The sequence below is a fragment of the Chaetodon trifascialis genome, chromosome 4 (assembly GCF_039877785.1).
Source record: "Chaetodon trifascialis isolate fChaTrf1 chromosome 4, fChaTrf1.hap1, whole genome shotgun sequence".
Classification (NCBI taxonomy): Eukaryota; Metazoa; Chordata; class Actinopteri; order Chaetodontiformes; family Chaetodontidae; genus Chaetodon; species Chaetodon trifascialis.
In genome coordinates, this window is record NC_092059.1 from 3,342,140 (window position 1) to 3,363,536 (window position 21,397).

General features: G+C 46.1%; 2 protein-coding genes across 2 annotated transcripts in view; both read left to right on the top strand.

The window, feature by feature from the left end:
• The first annotated feature begins 424 nt into the window (after positions 1 to 424).
• klhl30 (kelch-like family member 30) lies at positions 425 to 4,019 on the top strand. Its single transcript, XM_070961316.1, has 7 exons — positions 425 to 1,204; positions 1,300 to 1,501; positions 2,088 to 2,174; positions 2,320 to 2,475; positions 2,780 to 2,968; positions 3,152 to 3,297; positions 3,771 to 4,019. Exons 1-7 carry the CDS (start codon positions 431 to 433, stop codon positions 4,017 to 4,019), a joined length of 1,803 nt encoding a protein of 600 aa, XP_070817417.1. The 5' UTR covers positions 425 to 430.
• An 801-nt stretch (positions 4,020 to 4,820) lies between these two features.
• Positions 4,821 to 21,397, top strand: part of crocc2 (ciliary rootlet coiled-coil, rootletin family member 2) — a 30,987-nt gene continuing 14,410 nt past the window's right edge. Inside the window, exons 1-17 of the mRNA XM_070961143.1 lie at positions 4,821 to 4,889; positions 6,138 to 6,291; positions 6,445 to 6,560; positions 13,592 to 13,759; positions 13,856 to 13,939; positions 14,543 to 14,646; positions 15,726 to 15,870; positions 16,330 to 16,436; positions 16,979 to 17,185; positions 17,994 to 18,090; positions 18,279 to 18,368; positions 18,472 to 18,606; positions 19,013 to 19,212; positions 19,613 to 19,795; positions 20,228 to 20,372; positions 20,469 to 20,615; positions 20,698 to 20,928. Of these exons, the coding sequence (XP_070817244.1) occupies positions 4,833 to 4,889; positions 6,138 to 6,291; positions 6,445 to 6,560; positions 13,592 to 13,759; positions 13,856 to 13,939; positions 14,543 to 14,646; positions 15,726 to 15,870; positions 16,330 to 16,436; positions 16,979 to 17,185; positions 17,994 to 18,090; positions 18,279 to 18,368; positions 18,472 to 18,606; positions 19,013 to 19,212; positions 19,613 to 19,795; positions 20,228 to 20,372; positions 20,469 to 20,615; positions 20,698 to 20,928 (2,370 nt within the window). The 5' untranslated portion in view covers positions 4,821 to 4,832. The remainder of the gene's footprint in view (positions 4,890 to 6,137; positions 6,292 to 6,444; positions 6,561 to 13,591; positions 13,760 to 13,855; positions 13,940 to 14,542; positions 14,647 to 15,725; positions 15,871 to 16,329; positions 16,437 to 16,978; positions 17,186 to 17,993; positions 18,091 to 18,278; positions 18,369 to 18,471; positions 18,607 to 19,012; positions 19,213 to 19,612; positions 19,796 to 20,227; positions 20,373 to 20,468; positions 20,616 to 20,697; positions 20,929 to 21,397) is intronic.

Genomic DNA, 21,397 nt, shown 5'->3' on the forward strand with positions numbered 1-21,397 from the left:
AAAGCGTGCCTACATTTCTCTTCAGATCCCTTTTGGCCTTTTTATTTGTACCGCAGTACAAAAACAAAACAAATGTTATGTTTCCATTAATTATGAAATCGAAGACAAACATTTCGTCCTGTACCACTGAGGAAGAAATGAGAAACTGTTCCTGTAGACCGCCTTTCTTCTCTCAGTTGCTGTTTCTCAGTATGAGGCCGTTTCTTTAATATCCTGCTATCAGGGCCGAACATGTTAAACTGGTTTAGAATAACATTCTGTGCTTCACGGTGAAGTTATTGCTGATCTTTTGTGATAAATAAACAGGATATTAGAATGATTTCTTCTGTATATTGATGTATTTTTCTTCCCTCGCAGGTGAGCTCTGACCTCCGTTTGTGACCATCCCTGCTGAAAGACCATTGACCTACATTTTGAAGTGAAGTTGGCCATGGTGCGGAACGTGGATGACCTGGACTTCTGCCTGTCCTCCCATCCTCAGAGCATCCTGGAGGGCTTGCGCTCCCTCTGCTCTCACCCCAAACTGGTCGATGTGACGCTGAGCGCCGGCGGTCGGGACTTCCCGTGTCACCGCGGCGTGCTGGCCCTCTGCAGCACGTACTTCCACTGCATGTTCTCAGGGGACTTCATGGAGAGCATAGCTGCTCGCGTGGAGCTTCATGATGTCGATCCTGATATACTCAGCTGCTTGTTGGACTTCGCCTACACAGGCAAACTGACCATCAACCAGAGCAACGTGGAGGGCTTGATCTGCACCTCCAGCCAGCTGCAGTTCCAGACGGTGAGAGCCGTGTGCAGCCGATACCTCCAGCACCAGATTGATGCAACCAACTGCCTGGGGATCCTGGAGTTCGGGGCAATCCACGGCTGCCCTGAGGTGATGGCCAAAGCGTGGGCCTTCCTCTTGGAGAACTTCGAAGCTGTTCAACTCGGTGAGGAGTTTCTACTGTTGGGAAAGGACAGGTTGGTCGCCTGCCTCTCTGACGAAGGACTGCAGATCCGCTCAGAGAGCGCCCGTGTGGAGGCCATCCTGAAATGGGTGAGGCACCACAAAGAGTCTCGGCTCTGCCACCTCCCTGAACTCCTCACCTTGTCCCGTCTCTCCCTGCTCAGCCTGGACTACCTGGCCGACACCCTGCTGAAGGACAGTCTGGTGGAGGCCTCTCCCAGCAGCAGAGAAGCTGTGGAGAAAACTTACAGAGAGGTCAGTGAGTTCACACTTCCTCTGTCTCCTCTCCTTATCTTTGTTTGCTCGATCTTGTCACATTCCCAAAACAATCACGACTTTTACTTTTGTAGAAAATGGATCTGGCACCAGAATGTAGAGACAGACTGAACTCTTTGAGTCCACAACCGAACCTGCAAGAGGTGCTGTTTGTAATGGGAGGCCGCTCGCTGGATGACTCGGACGATGAAGATGACTCAGATGAAGAGCACGACAGAGACCCAAGACTGCAAAGACTGCTGCTGAGGAACTGCGCCTTCTACAATACAAAGACAAGTACAAACATTTTCTGCACGTATCAGAATTTCAACTTCGTTTAAGTTCAGAATCTACTTTACAACCGGACTTTGTTGGGAAACGTCCGTCTGACTTCTTTTAAAAAAAAAGTTTGGCAGATGTGTCATCGGCTGTTAAATGCAGCGTTGACAGAAAAACAGCTCTGCAGGAATGCGGTCTGGATGTGACAAAATTGGACCATCCTCTCCGCTCCTCAAATGAGCGTTTTATTGCGCAGAGCTGGAAGAAGCCGTCCATGTCCGTGTTTTTCGTGGGATGTCAAAGAAAAGATTGTTGCATCGCATTCTAAGATTTCTGGTCTTATGTTGAGGCAATGACAACCCGAGCCACAGCGCCGAGGACTGTGCCAGAAAAGTTGCATTTCTTTCTTGACCCAACTTTGACTTACTGTCAGTTAAATGATCATTGAAGACGTGTGTGTGTGTGTGTGTGTGTGTGTGTGTGTGTGTGTGTGTGTGTGTGTGTGTGTGTGTGTGTGTGTGTGATTTTATCATTCGCATCGTGTATCTGTGAAAGCTGTCATCTAGTTTCCCCTCACTCTCTGAATCTTTCTTTTGCTCTGCAGAACAGTGGCATGAGCTCCCTAATTTCCCCAACCCCAACAAGTGGGGCTTCTCCATGGTCTCTTTAAACAATGATGTGTATGTCACAGGTGAGTCAAGTGCATGCCGCCCTTTGAAACACAGAAACTTCTGGAGCAGAAGGAACACCAACGATTTAGAGCAGACTCACTGCTTTCCTCTGTGAGGAATGCAGAACATCAGAGTTTTGACAAAGTGCTCTTGTCTCTCTGACAGGGGGCTCACGAGGTTCGAATACCAACACCTGGTCGACCACAGAGACCTGGAAGTACATCACAAGAGAGGGGAGGTGGGTTACTGTGGCACCCATGCTCCGGCCTCGGACTAACCACACTTCGGCAACGCTCAACGGGGAGATTTACGTCATTGGAGGTAAGAAAATAAATACGTTCGTGCATGTGGTGCCTTAAACCTGCAGTGCAGCGGAAAACTCTGATGCATTCAAGCAGCTCATCTGCCCTTAATGGCTCACCTCTGCCGTGATAGTTTGTCAGAACCTGCTTGCATTTCTTCTTTGTGGTGGAAAATATTTAAATATGGAACAGGACAGTGTTTTCGATGTGTGCTGTGGTGGTAACACACACACATACACACGTTTAAATTTCAGCCTTTGTGCACATTTATGAGACCATGATTCAGCCTCATCACTGTCTCTACTTACATTTGCCTCCTTCAGGTACGACGGCAGATCGTGTCGAAGTCGAGCATTATGACCCGTACAGCGACACCTGGGCCTTGACGTGCCCCGCCTTAAAATACGTGACTAACTTCACCGCCACAGCGTGTCATGGGAAGCTCTATGTGATTGGCTCCTGTGCTGTGAAGTACAACGCTTTGACCATGCAGTGTTACAACCCCGTTATAGGTGAGCGTGATCAAAGCAAACCTGACGCAGTCACGCAGGTGGATTCACGCGTAGCTCAGTTCTGAGTTGTTGATATTGTCAGTTTATTTTCATTTTTCTTCCAGTTGTGTTTGTACTTTTGTTTTTTCCCATCAAATTCGCGATTTAAGGACTTTTTTGTTTGTTTGTTTGTTTGTTTTACAGATAGCTGGGTCAGCATATGTGCGCCCTTCATCCCCAAGTATTTGTCCTCTCCTCGGTCTGTCTGCGTGGATGGAACTATATATCTGGTTGCTGACAACACAAAGAAAGTCTACTCTTATGATCCAGAGGCAAACATGTGGCAGAAGGTAGGTTTGGATATCACCGTCACACCACACCACAGTCACAAAACAGACATTTAACAGGATTAAACAACCCTGAATCCAAAAGAGTTGGGACACTGTCAAACATAAATAAAATAAACTGTCAAATAAACTGTCATTGCAATGAAAACAGCAAAAAGACAATATATTTAACGTTTGAGCTCATCAGCTTCATTGATTTGTGTAAATATCTGCTTATTCTGAATCTGATTCAGCAACACGTTTCACAGGCTGGGAAAGATGTGGAACGCTCCAAAAACACCTGTTTGGAACATTCCACAGGTAAACAGGTTGATTGGTAACAGGTGATGAGTACCATGAGTGGGTATGAAAGGGGCATCCTGCAAAAGGCTCAGTCGTTCACAAGCAAGGATGGATTTTACACGAGTCCCAACTTGCATCAAAAGCAACCATGTCTACTCTCTCGTCATTCTGCCTTCGACCCTTCCCCTCTTCAGGTGCAGCTACTCCACATGCTCCATGAGAATGGCGGCCTGGTGACGCTGGATGGCAAGCTGTTTGTCACTGGAGGCCATTGGAAAGGTATGGAGGGGGACTACGGGGTGGAAGTGGAGATTTACAACCGAACGACCAACACCTGGGAGGTGGAGTGCTACCTGCCACGACTCTGGTTCTACAGCGGAGTCTGCACCATCTTTCTCGATCCATCCCAGTGGCCGGACCTCTTCCTCACAGATTCAACATAACGGCCTCAGGCTCAGAGAGCTCACTCTTATGATCCACGTTACAGTGCGAGCGGCGTGTTCTTCCGAGGATGCTGTTGTGCCCTAGAATAGTGTGTTACGTGATCCTCAGGTATTCCTGCTGGTTTTTATGGCCTCGCTCGGCTGGACGGCATGTCTTTATTTATACTTTGTCTCGTGTTTGAGATCTAATTTCCTTTTTGTGTTACTGAATGGTGCTTGTGAATCATGAAACCTTTGTGGATTATTATTATTGTTGTTATTGTTATTATTGGTTGTTTATCAAGTGTTTGTGACTGTAAATGTTCAAACTGTTAATAAAATGTCTTCCTGCTCAGTCCTCTGTGGGAAAACACTGTTTCCTTACCCTTCAGCGTCTTGATAATCATTAACCAATCAGTATCCAGTATCTTGGCTCGCGGCGTCCGTCCTGCCATGGAGACACCCAAGCCAGCATTCTATTTCCATGGTAACGGTCCGGAAGCGCGTGGTCACCCTGGTAACGTCTGGGATTAGCATGTTGCTACGTGCCTGCAGTCGCTCCTGAAGTTGACTAAAAAGTCCTGTGAGTGACTTTTTTCCAACTCCAGCCTTTTCCTAAAGCAGGTGCCAGTCCAGTCCGACATTTTTAGTTTTTTTTATGACATTATTTGAATGACTAGTTCAGGTTTCTGCTCTTCTCTCCATCTGAACTTTAATAACTTAAATTATAGCACGCTAACTTCAGAGCAACGTTTCCGTCTCGTCACATGAAACCCTGAAAGATTTATCGTTTCTAGCTTTACGTTTTGTTATTAAAGCTGGCGCAGTTTTACAATGAGTTCTCAGCGGGAGCAAAGCGCACACTCACCCCGACTGGAGGCTGTGATTCAGGTTGGTACAGCAGCTGTTCACTGTGTTAGCTGTGATAGCCGCTTTTAACAAGCTAGTTTTAGTCACACTTCAGGTCACAGCAGGAGAAGCTAATGTGTAAATAATGAAATCAAACATGATGGATGAATTCCTTTTAGTTGCCTCAGTTTTAGGGTATCGTGCATCCTACCTTAATGTCGTGGCTTTCTGAGCCATTGCTGTTTTTATTAGTAACACCTGTAACACCTGTAGCACAGACAGACAGGTCAGTATACCTGCTGTGAAAAGGCCTTCTGAAAGGCAGTGGTGGATGAAGTGCTCAGGTGTTTTACTGAAGTAAAAGTACAACTAAACAGTGTAGAAATACTCTGTTACAAGTCAAAGTCAAGCATTCAAAACCAGAATAAAAGTACAAAATTATTAGCATCAGAATATACTTTAAGTACCAAAAGTAAATGTTCTCATTGTACTGCAGGGTAGTTTAATCTGTCATATTGAATCATAATGGATAATAGATCTAGTGGCATAAAAATCCATTATGTTCTTAATTTTGAAATATTTTCTTCTTTTAGACTTTGTTGTCCCAGAAGGAGATTTGTTTCACAGCCAGTTCAACGCAGACACACTCAGGTGTAGACGAAGCAGCACGCAGATAAAGACAATACTAAGTGTGTAAATACATCCATACATCCCAGTACAGAACTGGTCAGTGAGGCCGTGTTCAAAACTCCTCCTGAAGGAAGCTCTTCTCCGCTTTCTGGTCCTGTATCTCCGTCCCAATGGCTCTCTGGTTCATGTCTGAGAGACTGTGTGTGATAAGGCTAATGATTTCACAGGCGGTATGAGCGATGCTGGTGATTTTGTTTTTGTTTTGGATGGTCAACATGGCGAAGAAACGGAGGAACAGTTCAGCAGGATGGGCTGAGTTCTGCTTTTGTAAAGTGACAACAGGAGGTGGGGGCGCGCTGAGGTTACAGATAACATTTACAGATTTCAGTGCATTTTGTTCTCTCGTGGTGGAAAGTAACTGAGTACATTTACTCCAGTACTGTGCTTAAGTAATTTAGAAGTACTTGTACTTTACTTGAGAATTTCTACTATTTCATACTGCCACTACACTATTTTTTTAAATTTTTCAATCTGGTATTTGTACTTTTACTGAAGTAAAAGCACTTCCTCCACCACTGTTGTCCTCATCGTCTGGCCTGAACGAGTCGGGCCTTTTCTGCTCAGTTATGTGATGTGTTGGGCTGACTGGTATGATTGTAGAAGCTGGAGGAGTCCCTGCTTCACTCCGATGGCAGCTCAGGAGAGAGGACTCTGACGCTTAGAGGTGATGGACAGGAGTCCGGTGTTACGCCTACGCCTGTCTCCACCCGCATCCGCCAGATCGTCACCCGCAACCTGGCGGAGCAGCCAGCCGGTAGGGAAGAGAGCTTTAATTGAAATTCACAGACAAAAACGTTGAACACATTAAGGACAAAAACGAAATCAGTCCCGCTAGATATCAGTTGTCATTATACCCCATGGGGTGAGATTGACCCTTCTGTATGCATGATCTGCTTCCTTATCTCAGGTGAGAGCTCTCAGGTCAGTGAGCTGGAGGAGAGCAGGGCCCTGAGGGAGCAGCTGTCTCCCGGCCAGGTGGACCGTGACCAGCCGCAAGCCAAACACGCCAGTCTCACAGACAGGGTAGGAGTGACACGGGGTCAAGGTCAACCTGTGCAACAGTATTCACATTTTTAGCATTGTTGCAAAAAAACAAAAAAAAAAAAAGGTAGGATGTCATCAGAAATGATATAACAGGCCAAGTGGGGCGCACAGGTGATATCATCTAGGTAAGTACATATGATACACATATACTTACTCTTGATTTGGACAGCAGTACAAGAAACAGCCTTCTCATGAACTTCATAATCATGTTCACGTCAACATGTCATCAAATAGCATCTCTGCACACTTGTTCTACAGAAAGTGTTCACCATTTCCCAAACTAGCAAGGAGAGCTAACGTTGGCAGACATTGTTTATAATGTCAGACCTCAATGCAGCTCTTAGAGGAGTTGGAGTTTGTAATGCTGTTGAGGGTAAATTTGTGCAGTTTTGTTTGGAGATGAGATCAAGAAGGTCAGTCACACTGGAGCATTGACAGCAAAAAGCTACACGCTTTTGAAATGGAATATGGTTACAGTAAACATCAGTGTACCGCTGCCCTTTCCAGCAGGGAAAGCCTTTTGGGGCTGAACAAACAAACAGTGTGGAAAGGCTGGAGCAGCTTTGCATGTACTGTAGTGAAAATGAAGTGTGGTATGTAGTACATGTACAGACTCATGGCTGAATTAATGTAAGTTGGCACAAACAGATTTTATGTCATACATTTTTCTGTAACTTACTGCTTACAGAATTACAGTTCACATAGTTTAGCAAGTACTCTATGAGCATCCATTGTGTGTGTGTGTGTGTGTGTGTGCGCTGATGCATGTGTGTGTATGTGTTTGTAAGGGTAAATAAGAGAGGGGCGGGTGGTTCATGAAGGGTTTCCTTGTGGTCTGCTCAGGTAGACTCAGACCCCCTGTGCTTACGAGGACCAGCGTCTCCCTTCATAGCCCCCCGTAGTTGCCCCTTCATGTAGCGGCTGCTGTTTTGGGGGGAAAATCGCGAAGGTCACCGGCCTCCTCCCTGGAGACTGTCAAAGAAAAAGCTCATTTTTCATGGTGCACAAAGCAGCCATTTGTGATAACACTGCCCTCATTCTGCTGCTGAAATCTAATGAATTCCCACTGCTTGCCTTACCCTCGGAGCTTATTTTAAAACCAGGGCTATAAATATAACTTCATTAGCTTGGCAGATATATATAGCATATTTATTTTGTTGATATTTTTAGATGTGTGAAAAGGCACTAAACAGACAAACACAAGCAGAGTGTTGCTGATTTTTGGTGCTCACACCAGTGAGGGGTTAACATGAGACAAACCTCTTTTTTCACTAAGATAATTGAAGTTATAAGTGTTAACAAGGCTAAATGTTTTATCCAGTGGCGTCTCACAAGTCAGGAGGTTCATCACAAAACTCCAGTTGTGACTTGTCTCATCCGGTGAAAGGCTTGGCTGTGATGAGATGTTAATGTAGTGTGTAAATCAAGGCCCCGGAGCCAAATAGAGCCTTCGCTGTGGCATCCATGTGGAGCTAATGTTCAGGTCAACAGGCTTATCTGCATAAAAGCTTTCTGCCAAAGGGATCATATTACTGACAGATAGCACTGTGCTGTAAATGTATATTCCACATCAAATCTCAAGAGTAAGGTTTGGCATAATTTCAATATACTAATTGTTCATGCAACAGTGATTTGAAATGGATCATCCTGAGGAACCCCCGACTGCTTACACACCAACGTATCAGGCTAATACGATGTGACCGAGCATTTTTCATCCCAGTTTGTCAGCGCTGGATTGTACCAAACCAAAGACAAAGACATTTTTCAGCCAGCAGCAGGAAGGTGTTAATCTCTCTATGTGCTTTAATTTCATTATCATGTTGTTGTTGCTCAGTAATTTTCCAGCAGATTTCACAGTGAAGTCTCTGCTGGTTGCTGATAGCAGGACCCTGGGAGGACATGTTCTTCACTTCCTCACAAGCGTGATGCAACATGCTGATTAGTGAGCTTTACAGGTGCTGCTGGTGGATTTTTTTTCTTTATTTTGGACAAACTTTCCGGTCTTTGTGCTAAGATAACCGACTGTTGGTGGCAGCTTCATGCCAATTCTTTTACTGAACAATTTTCTCATCTAACTCTTGACATGAGAGTCAATGAATTTTTCTGCTATTCTTTTAAAGCAGCAAAGTGTGTTTTTGGATGATCATGAAAAATGTGCTACCAAAAGTTTCTTTCTGACAAACATCAGATGCTCACGGTGTCAGAATGTCAGCTGAAGCAGGCCCATCACTGAATGAGAAACATATGCAGTCATCCCAAATCCCCATTTTTTCCCAGGTTTCCTTAAGTCTCTTTGACCTGACAGAGGACTATTAACGCAATGCTGGTGAAGTCACACCAGGACTCTGAAAGCCTTCCACTGTGTCTCTACTAAGTCACTCAGCGTGATCACTGGTGACCTCAGAAAATTGCACCTGAACCAGGATAAACCTTGACCCAGTTTGTGAGTTGCGTGGCCTCAGGAGGTTGGAGAACATGTTGGGGTGAATTCTGAACCCTGTGTGTTGCTTTTGGAGCCCTGCCAGTGTGCATTTTCTCAGACATAGACATCCATACCCTACTGCCTGAACACTTAGCGAGTGGCTGCACAATGCTGCAGTGTGGGGTAAAGATAAGCTGGTGCTGAATGATTTCTGACACCAACTGCCATTTGCCAGTCCCCCTGAAGTCTTGAATCCCCTGGGTCTCTGCGTAAGAACCCTGTCAAACATAGCTGGAGCAGATAAAGTCTGTTTTAGGGATTGTGTTACTGTCCCCTTTCACCCTGCTGCCCACCTCTGTTTCCAGTTTGTTTTTCCTGCAGGCACAAACCCATTCATTTAGGCCGCAGTTTGACTGGGACACGGCCAAAGAGTCAGACTCTCTCAACTATCACGAAATTGTAAAAATGAATTGCCTTCCTCTGGGAAAATATGCTTAAAAGCCCATCCCAGCACTGAATGTTTAATGAAAGTATTCCATTAAACCTTGTCAGCGTTCGACATTAGACTGCTCACATTACCTGACTTTAAAGTCAAACATTAAAAACAGTTTTCACTTCCTTTTCTCATGTCAGCAGCGTCTTTATCAGATATGAAGCTCTGAACTGACCGAGTAGGTGTGTGTGTGTTTTCTACACCATTGTCCTTGCAGGAGGGTGGGGGTCGGGGGGGGTTGCATTGTGTTAAGTGCTGCAAGGCCAGCCGCATGCTTGTGAGTACACAGCATGTATTATTAGGTTGGCTGTATTTGCACAGATCACTTGTATCCCCGTGTACCACCACAGCAGCTGTCCCCATAACCAGGGAGTTCACTCCATGCTTACACACTCACAGCAGCTCCCCCTCCTCACTTCCATTCTCCCCGTTTGTTATCCCACGTTGTGTAATTACTGTCAGTGATGATACATAAACAGCTTTCACAATCAGCTGGGGCTCTTTCACAGAGTCAGCACTCAGGGGGTAATGTGAGGGGAAAGGGGAACGGGTATGTTGTTGAAGTAGGATAGTAAGTTTTTTGGGCAGCTTGGGGGCGATGGACATCCGCTCCAGCTGTGTTTAGGAATCTGACAGATAGTGCACTCCATTAATTCCCTTTATTAAGCCTCTGGGCCCAGGCCAAGCCAGGGAAAACGATTGCAGCTGTAACCCTTCACATGCTGGCTGGAGAGACAGAGAGGCAGAGAGCTGAGGATGTGGACTAGTTGCTGGATATGCCTGGAAATGTGTCTCTGAAGAGATAAACAGGCACGGATACACAATGCCAGTGTCGCACAGTAAAAGAGGAGAAAACAGGCTTCAGAAACGCATAGCACATCCCAAGATGTTTCAACTGGATTTCACAAAACCCAGTTGAAACAATAGATAAACTGGTCAGTTATCAGATCTCCAAATTCTGTGACGTTAGGTCAGTGAGAGTGTATTGTAATCATAGCTGTGTAAGTGAAATGGATTGGATTTTGATCTACCACATGAGCAAGGCAGCAAGTTTTGGCCCAAACACCAAAGCCTTCACAAGGGCCTTGAAAATGATTCTCTTGTTGCTTGTTGGCAGATGAATCAAAGCAGGACTATCCCTTGATGTTGTTTGAAATATTTATCAAAAGAGACAATACGAGGAGTGGCACAAATCATAAATATCAAGAAATATAAAAACCTAATTCAAAGCACATTTTAAGAGGCTGAAAAGTCTTTTACTTTGGAAACATAAGCGGAGCTCACGAAACAGATACTTGGGAAGGAAAAAAAGACACGCAACCATAGCAACCATATGGAGGCATAAAACATACCATGACAAAAAGTCTGTTTTTATAGAAATTGCATCTTGAACATTATTGCAAAATGGCAGTCGATGACCTCAAAGAGTCAGGCTACACTGGGATAAGGCTCAGCCCACTTTAGGGGGCCGCGGAGGCTGCTCCACAGCGATTGTACTCCGAGGCAGATCGTAAATAGCAGGGGTGTTCAGTGAGCACACTTCTGGGCCCCCAGTAAGCCCTGTAAGCCCCTGAGTTAGGGCAGATGGAGGACTGGGATTACTCGCTTCTCTCTTTTGCCTTTTTACAGTCACCGATGGATGGGCGTGTTGTGAAGAACAATGAGTTCAAGCTCACTTGGAGATGAGGGTGATGAGATTAAATGATGCAAGCAGAGCAGGGGAGTAAGTGGTGACGTTGGGGAGTTCAGTGAAGGTGGGGGTCTTCACAACAGACCGTTATGGCGCCCTCTTGGGAGCTTCCCGCGCGGAGCATGGCTAATCCAGAGCAGCCCCCGACCTCCTGCTTTACAGCTGCCTGGGGAGAAACAATAAAAAAACGTCCCCTCCGTAGTGTGTGGAGCAGGGGCGAGGCGCTGGCAAGGAGCCGACACGCTGCAGCTATGTACGAAAATGTGTAAACAACCCTCCTCGTCCGGGCAGGGCGGGGACCCGCAGGAGCTGCCAGACACACCTGGTCACTGAGTGCACAGCGAAGGTGGAGAGGGTGCAGTCTGCAGCGGTGACAGATGATGGAGCTGAACCAAGCATACTGTACATACAGGAAGATTGCTCATACTGTACACAGTAGAAGCAAATTTGCAGCATCTGTGTAATTTGCATGACTTTGCAGCTTTCAGGAGGTCGGTATGTCCCCACAAGAGATGAGGGCCTTTATCTGAATCGCCTCACCATAGAACTATTTTTACACTGTTTAACGTTGTGCTCACTCACAAGGTAATAGTGGTGGGTGGTCAACAAGAGCCCATTGCTCATTTTTGCACCAGCACCCCCAAATGGCTTAACTTCAGCCGTGGTGTTAACTACGCTCCCTGTGGAGCAGGAAAATATGTGGAGATAACCAAGCCCATTCTATTTATGAGTCCTCATGATGACGCTGACTTCAGTTTAGTTTTAGATTGACTGTGTTTTTACTGGTGCAGTACGGTATGGTCTCAGTTGTACTGTGGTCCCTTTCCCCAGAGTAAGACCCTCTGCGTGGCTCCAAGTGTAGATTGCGCTCATGTGCTGCAGTAAACCTTGTGTGCTACAGCCATGTATTCAAGGTGTATTTATAAAGTACATGCTTGTTAGTAAGTCAGTGTTATTGCTATAGTTGTGCCAAAATACTTGAAAAGATGCATAATCACTAATGCTCAGCACACAGCTGTTTCCAGGAGTCCCTTTAAACACAGCTGCTGCAGTTTTGTGTGTTTCAAACACTCCGCCCATGTTGTTCCTCCTTTCTCAGTCCCTAAAGCTGTCACCTCAACAACGGGCAGTAAAAGAAGCTTTTGTGCTCCCCGGGTCCGCGGAGAAAACACCAAAAGCACAGAGCCAAGTGCATGATGGCCGTTAGGGTAGTTTGTAGTATAAAATTCTGAAAAGGGCATTTGAAAATGTGTTAATAATGGTGGCAAAGTGGCTGAGTTCAGTGTTGAACAGTGAGACTATTGTCTTGGCTCTCTTGGAGCCTGCTGGAGAGATTAAGCACCCAGAGAAGAGATGAGGTACAGAGGAGAGGTGGGAGGGAGTGGGTCGCAGGGTTGATTTGAAGGGCTTGGATGGTGGTTTGGAGTGTGTTGCAGGGAGGGGGCTCCCTCACTCTCGCTCTCTTCCTCTCTTTTTAAATGAGAAGTCGGCAAGGGCAGCTGGAGGCACGCAGTGTGTTGTAGTGCTCTAGGGCCATGTGGTTTGTATTAGTGAGGACAGGGTGTCTGGCACCAGGATAGAGAGTGGGTGGTGCAGAGGGAGTTTAGGTTGTGTGAGGTTGAGAGGTTACAGGACATTTGGATTTCAGAGAGGATATGAGATTTTACAAGAGAAAGACCAGTGCATGCGTACATCTTTGTTGTTAGGTTTGACGTGTACAGCCATCGTGCATAAACACCAATGAAGAGACACGCTGTGCTGGACATTCCAGAGACCCCGTCTATACGTCCCACCCTCACGCTGAATTAACGCAGATGGTCTGTAGATCCATCAAATGTTGACCATTACAGGGTTTCTGTTCTTGTGGTGAACACATAATGCACACAGTGAATCTCATCACTATTGATATCATTGAATCATGTGATGACAGTAATTACCAATCAAGAGTGCTGCATTGTAAGCTGTTCTTTTTGGCGCGGACATGCATTCATAGAATACCTCAAAAATGCATTGAAAGCTCCCACGCATTAACTGTCATTCTTTCACAAACACAGCCCACAGTGAACTGTTGAAAACTGCTAAATGACTCGTATGAATGCAAACATATCCTCCAGTCCAACCATTTATCTTTGCTATATCAGATAAGGAGAGTGAGATAAACTGAGTTAAAGGTATCCACATAATGTAATGCAGTCCAGCTCATGTGGTGTGCAATAAATACTTGTGAATTGAGCCACATACATACATAGAGTTCAGGATCATTAAAAAATGACCCCTAGTGAGCTCTGTGAGGTTTGGTGCTGGGCTGTTGCAATAGATTGCAGGAGACTATACAAATGTAAAGAGTGTATGTCTGCTGTGTTGTGTTGTAATGTGCGATATCATGGCACATTGTCTCCATCCAGCTTGATCAGATACTGATGTTGCAGTCTGCAGCGGACTCAGAGCAGGACAGCGTGTCACCAGGATCCCAGGACCTGCAGAACAAGGAGAGAGCTTACAGGCAGAAGCTGCAGGTGTACCAGGAGGCCCAGCAGAGACAAGCCCAGCTTGTCCAGAAGCTTCAGACCAAGGTGACTAGAGACAGGCAACATTTTTCAGGAAGTGTCACCTGAAAAAAATAAAGATCCTCTGATGTAACTCTGCACCATGGTGTTGTTTTCCATGAGGTTCTTCAATACAAGAAGAGATGTGGTGAACTTGAAGAGCAGGTGCTGGAGAAGACCTCCGAGTCTGAGAAGATGAGACTGTTGGTACGTCAAGACTGCAGCATCACCTTCAGGAATCAGTGATGCTCGCATTAAACCATCATTTTACTGCATCAGGTTTTTCAAATAGACGTGTAGTCCAACAGATCGATTCTTTCTCCTGACAAAAAAGGTAAAACCTTACAGGGCAGGTGGTAAAATGAAAAGGACTATGAACCATTATATCTTCATATAAGAGCTATGGTGCAATACACTTCTGTCCTTGGTGCTCATTTGTTTGAATCCAGATGTTTATGCAAGCAGTGAAAAGCATTTTAACAAGCAGTGAAGGAACCATGCAGAGCTGAAGAGCAAAACACGGTCACTTCACGTCATGAATAAGATTTGTGCTTTTATTTAAATGTATTTAATTCATCCAAATATTATTCTTGGCCGAGTGGCCCCCACAGAGAATTTGGATTAGCAGATTTACACTGTAATTCTGTGGCTTTATAAATATTAGTTAACTGCTAACTTCCTACTGCTAGCATATACTGAAGTGTTATCAGGATGCCAGTAGCGGTGGTGTGTGTGTGTGTGTGTGTGTGTGTGTGTGTGTGTGTGTGTGTGTGTGTGTGTGTGTGTGTGTGTGTGTGTGTGTGTGTGCAGCTGCAGGCCCACCTGGACTCAGCACAGCGTCAGCAGCGGACAGAGCAGGATCTCAACATGGCCATCCAGAATAAGTCTGCTCAGCTGGAGGAGGAGCAGAGGAGGTGCGTGATGGACGCCATGCAGCGCAGGCAGACAGGTTACCCAGCTAATAGAGAAGAATGTACAGCTTCTGTGCGCCTAAGTAATACATATGGAGTTTAAGAAAAAGCGCACAGAGTTTGGAGTCTAGAAATCAGACGGCCGACGGCAGCGGGGAGTCGCAGTTTGGAAGCAGACAGTAAATTCACGGATAAGCCTGCGAAAAATCTGCTCCTGTTTTTCTTTCTCTGTTTCTCCTTGAGAAGCAGAAATGGAGCCGAAATATTTCTGTGAAATGTGTGTACCAGAGATATTCCCAGCAGCTCCCTGAGCTTCCCTGCTGTGTCTCCTCCTGCCCCTGCTGCAGGGAGAAGGCAGAACCTGCCCTTGGCAGATAATCTCAGCATCCAATTTGTCAGAGAAAATTAGTGGGACTTTCTTCTCAAAAGCATTTTAATGATGCTTCTCGTTAATTATGGGCCAACCTCTGCAGCTGAGGCCAGGTTTTAATGCCATGTGATTTACACAGTTGTGGAGCTCCATTTGAAATGCCCATGGCAGAAACTTTGCCAGGACCTGCTAATTTTTACTTAGATATCACTGCAGAGTTACCGAGCTCTACCCACTGAAGCACTTTTTAATATCAGTGTAATGTAGACAGAAAGTCTGTAACGCTGATTTATATGTTTCTGCTTATTATTGGAGTTACTGGATCCCTTTTTCTCTACAGCTTCGTTCCCTTTAAACACGATATCATCCCTGACATGCAAACATGGGTTTGGCTTCCCCTCACACAGATAACAAACGCAGCAGTGTGGCATGCTTTACCGTAACAGGGTGTGTGTTTAGTGTGAGAATGATGTAAACATTTTTGTCAATGACTATACAAGCAAATCTGGTTGAAATTAAATCTAAGTTGACACAGATATTTTAAAATCTGTCACACATGTTCACCCTCTAAGTGTGGTTGGTAAGGGCGGATCTAAAGGCTACAGATGTAAGAGTGATATAGTGACTATATGAATGACAGAGCTTGGGTCCTATGGAGGGGTTACTGGAGGGTGTCATGGCCTCTCGGAGTCATAACGCCTGTTGTTTGCAGGTGTGCCAGCCTCAGCCAAGTCAACTCCATGCTGCGAGAACAGCTGGAGCAGGCAGGCACCGTCAACCATGGGCTAACAGAGAGCTTGTGGAAGGCTCGTGAGGACATCGAGCTGTGTGATACCCGTCTGCGCAGAGAGCAAGAGGTGAGAAGAATCACAAAAATGAAGTGTTTGAGTCAGAAAAACAAGAGGGAAAGCTCAAGTTTACCCCTTTCTGCACAGAGGTTGCGCAATTAAACTCCTGTTGAGTTCACATGGGGTAGGAATTCCATTCATAGCCAGTTTCGTCAATTCATTCTCATTCCCTGTTCGTTTCATTGCTATGATTTTTGAGTTGTTGTTTCCTGTGAAAACATTCCAACTGCTGAGGGGGAGGAAAATTTTGTGCAAACAATCTGGCGTTCGTGCTGTAAATGGGCTACATCTGTTGATTCAGGGAAATCCAATTGTTTGTATGCGTGCCAGTGTGCCAGAGTGCAGGAGTTCCAGCGTTGCATCTGTTTGGGATCACAATAAAATGAGAGGTGCCATCATTTGCTGTAAGCAATCCTCGCCACCCACCGTCCAATCTCCAGTCCCCGTGTTGTCTGCTCCTCTCTGCAGACATGCGCCTCCCGGCTGAGTCGTGAACAGGCTCGTGTCAGAGCACTGTGGCGCCAGGCCGCTTCCCTGCGGAGCACTTTCACCCAGCTAAGGACTTTCACTGACAGGTGAGCGTGGCGCGCTGCCAGAATCCCTCCGGCGACTCAGGATTCCACAAGCACCCCCACCTCTCCTCTGTCTCACACTCACCACTGCAACCACAATCCATCTCTCTCAGCCGAGGATCAAAGTGGAACAGGTCACCGGGGTCGCCAGTCTCCCTACTCTTTGTTTCCTCACGGGGGGACTGATGGCTTAAGGTGTCTGGTCTCACTGTTGAAATCATCCATCAGGGCAAAGCTTGAGCCCTATAAGACATGGCCTCTATCATGTTGAACCACTGTGAGCACTATTGAAGAGTAATTTGCTTTAATAATGATTGCTCAGCTCAGCTGTGATCACGTCAGAGGCTGTACTGTAACTCAAACTGAAGACACTTCAAAGTGAGCCCTAATCCCAGAGCTTGTCCACGACACGCATCCATCATACAAACATACAGTTTTTTCAATTAGACTAATGGCTGACACCTGCATGAAGGCAAACAGCATGTCACATTTCATCTGTTACAATACTGGCTGTAAATCTTGATGTGCATGATTCTGTTCAACAGGACTCTGTCTGATATGCGCGGCGAGTGTGTCGCTGCCAGCCGCCAGCTGCATGTTGCCTGCATGAACTTAGAGGCCAGAGTAACACAGGAGACTACCTCTAGTGGTGTGGAGATGTCAGCACTGGAGAGGCAACTGAAGGACAAGCTGAAAGAGGCCATGCAGCTTCAGGGCCGCTGGGATGCAGAGAAAGTCGAACTTCACTCCAGGTAAAGTCATCTCCAAATCCGCATGGGCCCGTCTGTCATGAAGAGTTTGCCTCCTGTCCTTTGAAAACGGCAGCCAAAATGACACACAATACAGCTTTGAGCTGCATTTTGTTTAAGGGCTGCTGGATTCTGGTTTCAGTGACACTGAAGCAACTTCAAAAGACAACCCCCAAAGTCCGGACACTTTCCCCATGATTTTGACTCAGTAAACACTAATAAAAGCAACAGTTCATCGAAGAATATTTTAAGTCTTGTCTCTTCTCAATCCCACTTCAACTCCATCCAGCCCCCAAACCTAAACCTGGGACTGACCGCACAAACCCTGCACCAACATTTGTCTGCAGTCTCAGGATTGGTCTAGTCGACCAGAAATAAAACAGCATCGTAATGTGAAATAGAAATTCTGTGATGAGGCGATCACAATCTTCCTGTGATTGAAAGGAAAGCAAAAATATAAAACCTAGATGGAACACCAGAACTTTATGCAGGCTTTAAACATTAAAATCCTGCACATCAAGCTATTTAGCTGCTCTTGTCCTGATATTTAGAGTCGAGTCTTTTGTGCCACCTCCTGTGGACTGTCAGCGCCTTTGTATTCTGGGTCTTAGCAGGCGTTTGATCTTATCTGAAGTCATTGTTAATCCCATGATTCTGTGCCGAGAATTTGATAGTGTTGATGGTGTAGCAGAGGAGGAGTACATGCCACTCTTGAATCACCAGTGTGTGTGTGTGTGTGTGTGTGTGCGTGTGTGCGTGTGTGTTTGTGATGTCATTCTCTGTCCATTTACGTGCACGTTGATCTCCGTAGAATCCTGGAGCTGACTGGCTCGGTGAAGCACCTCCGCAGCCAGAACAGTGAGAAGGACGCCAGCCTCCACACCATGCAGATCAGTCTGGACAGGATGGTGAGAACTTGGGAACGGTGACTGGGAGGTGGCAGATAGATGTGTGGTTCAGGGGCCTAATTCACATGTAGTCTGGACCTCAGGCATGATAAACTCCACGACTTCCTTGTCTAGAGGGCTGCCGTCTGGGGAATGTCAGGCCTGCTCTGTGTGTGCTGCTTATCTGAACTTAATGGTTTCCTGCTCAGGAGACACGGAGAACAGAGGATAAAGCAGAGATGGAGCTCCTCCACGCAGAGATCCAAGCTCTCCAAAAGGTTTTGTTCCATGTTCACCAGGTCAGAACAACACAAACGCACTGCGCCACATCCTGCTTTAGGCCACCACACCAGAAGATTAATGTTTTTTTCCATTCTCCCTTATTTTACCTGCCACGTCCAGTTGGTTGGCGGTGAGGGTGACAGCAGTGGCTCTGAAAATGTACCCTCCTCACCTCTTCATGGCTGGTCTCCTCTGAGGAACACAACCCTGATGACAGTGCAGAGCGCTCTCTCCAAGCACCAGAAACAAACACAGGTCCAACAGACATGACTGATCTTTGCTGTTCTTTCCTCACTGTGCATGTTTTAGAACAGTAGCTCCCAACCTCAGAGTAGGAACTGCTCAGGTGTTCGAAAAGGCATGTGAAAGGTCACAAAATGTTTAGATATTTCAAAATATATTCAGACCTTTTGCCATTTTCTTGTGAAATACTGTATTCTTTCACTTATTCAGGCATGTGAAAGTCCTATAAATGAGACAACCCAGGACACACTGAGGTCATAATAATTAGGGCTCACAAGTAGATTTAGCTTGATTTTGAGTCAAAAATGTTAGGAACCACTGCTTTAAAGAGATAATATGTTTAACACATTGTAGTGACATTTCACCAAAGTTTCTTTGCCCACACACCACAAACGCTGCACACACGTACAAACCACAGGAGCTGCATGGGCGTCTGGATGCTGCCGTGGAGCAAGTGAACACACTGCGCGATCACCTGCAGGAGAGGGACTCTGACAGGAGAGAGCTGGAGCACAAGATCCAGGAAGTAAGGAGGGAAAGTCAGGAGGCGAAAAAAGCTCTGGAGGAAAGCCTGCGAGACAGCAACAGATACCGCTGCTCACTGGAGCTCGTCTCCAGGTACCCCGAGGCTTCAGGAAGCAGATGAAAAGTCGTTCAGCCGTGCTTTCTGTGTCATGTTTTCTTGACCTCTTTTGGTTAATTGTGAAATAGCCATCAGGACTAAATGTTATTTTTGGAAAAATCCAAATGTTATAATGATTATGATGATGATGACAAACATTATAGTTTGGATTTATGTTTAATTAAGCAGATAATTTTCACTCTCATTATCGGAACATGTTTAAATGTATTGAAACCTCTTCAGGAACAATATTTATACAACATTATACAAGCAGTGAAGAAGAAAACCAAGCGTTCTAATGATGATGATGATGTGCATCACTGTGCAGCAGCTGAACTCAACATACTCTCTGTTTCTTTCTTTTCCTCCGCCTCTCTCTACCTCCATGCCCCACAGTGAGAAGGCCAGCCTGGAGATGCTGCTGTCAGGGCTGCAGCAGGAGGTGGACTCCCAGCATGCCGAGCTGGGGGTACTGCGAGCCTCATCGCTGGAGCTCCAGAGACAGCGGGACCTCTTGAGGGAGCAGAGGGAGGATCTGGAGACGCAGCTGGCACGCCAGCGCACGGAGGCCCAAAGAGGGTACGGCATGAGCGAGGAAGAATGACCGTTACACAACACACACCCCGTCACCCATGATTGTTTTCAAGCTCCGTTTGTTTAGAGTTCAGATCAGGAACACATGTCATTCTCCGGCCAGCAATGCACCCAGATGACATTTGGATGAAAATGTAAATGATTTACATTGCATTACTGCACTCATGCAAGAAGAAATGTTTTTTCTTCCTCTTTTTGAGGGCTTCTTCTGCTTCAAAAAATTTGATTAGCTAAGAATTGGAGCAGGACATGCGATATGGCAGAAAAGTAACTCCCTCCGTGTTCTGGCCTTTGGCACCAACGTTTCTCCATGTTTCAAAGTGGAGATGGATTACTGTTAAGGGATTTTGTTTGTATAAATAATCTGCGTGTGTGTGAGACAAAGAAACAGTGTGAGACAGTCACTTGGTGTTTCAGCGAGAGGAGCCTGGAGGAGCTTGAAGGAAAGCACTCAGATCTTCGTAGGGAGCTTGTGACAGTCAAGGAGGCTCTGGGTCAAATCATGCTGCAGAAGGAGGTGTTGGAGGATGATAAGGCCAGCCTCGCTCTGGCACTCAGCAAGGTACACTGCTTTGTTCTTGCACCAGTTAGCCTGATCTGTATTAGTAGATTCTCCCTGAGGTTCAGATCCTTCCAATATTCATCATTTACTCCGCAGATGGAGTCACAGAGTGCTGCACATGAGTTAGCCCTCAACAAACTGCAGAATCAGGAGGCTGCACTTAAAGATTCACTGGCCAAAATGGCTGCCCTGAGCGAAGGCCTGGCCAAAGACAAGGTGGAACTCAATCGCATTCTGCTGCAGGTCGGTAGCCATGCAGTTTCTCTATAACACTGATGGAAGGCAGAAGGTGAACAGAAGTGAAAGGTTTTAGCTTCCCTTCCAGACAGAAGGTGAGAAGGCAGAGCTCGGCGAACGTAGACGGGAAGCCGAAGCGGAGCGGGCAGCAGCCAGGGAAGAGGCAGCACGGGTGCAACAGGACATGATGGATCTGCTCGCCGAGAAACAAGCCCTGGAGAGCTCCCACAACGACTTGCAGGACCTCTGCCAGAAGCTAGAAACAGAGCTGAGTCTGCTGCAGAAGGCGAACGCTCAGGCCCTGGAGCAGCAGTCCCAGGTCAGACACCCCCGGCCATTCACACACTTCAGCCTCCATCCTCCCAGCTCCCACCACCTGGGACAACTATGCTGATGTTATTAATGGCTTTCAGCAGGTTTGTGGAGCTTGTTGTCACATTAAAAAGTGTTGGAGGTGCTGGACACATCTGCCATGTTTTTTCTTTCAGACGGGCTGCAGAGTGCATTTCAGGCCCCACTCTGTGTTTTATGAGTGACTTGGGACATAACAAGCAGGGAGTCTTAATGAACAAATGTGAACTGGAAAAGATAAATAGATAGACATATGATATGCAGTGGGAGTTGAAAGACCCAATAAATTAACACCTAAAGTATTCCCATTCTTCCCTCAGCAGATCCAGATCTCCCTATTTCGTCCTCGAAAGAATGAAAGGAATCTTCATGTGTTTTGTTATCTGTTCTGAATGTGAAACTGGGATATCCGTGTTGATCTCAGCTAAAATATAACA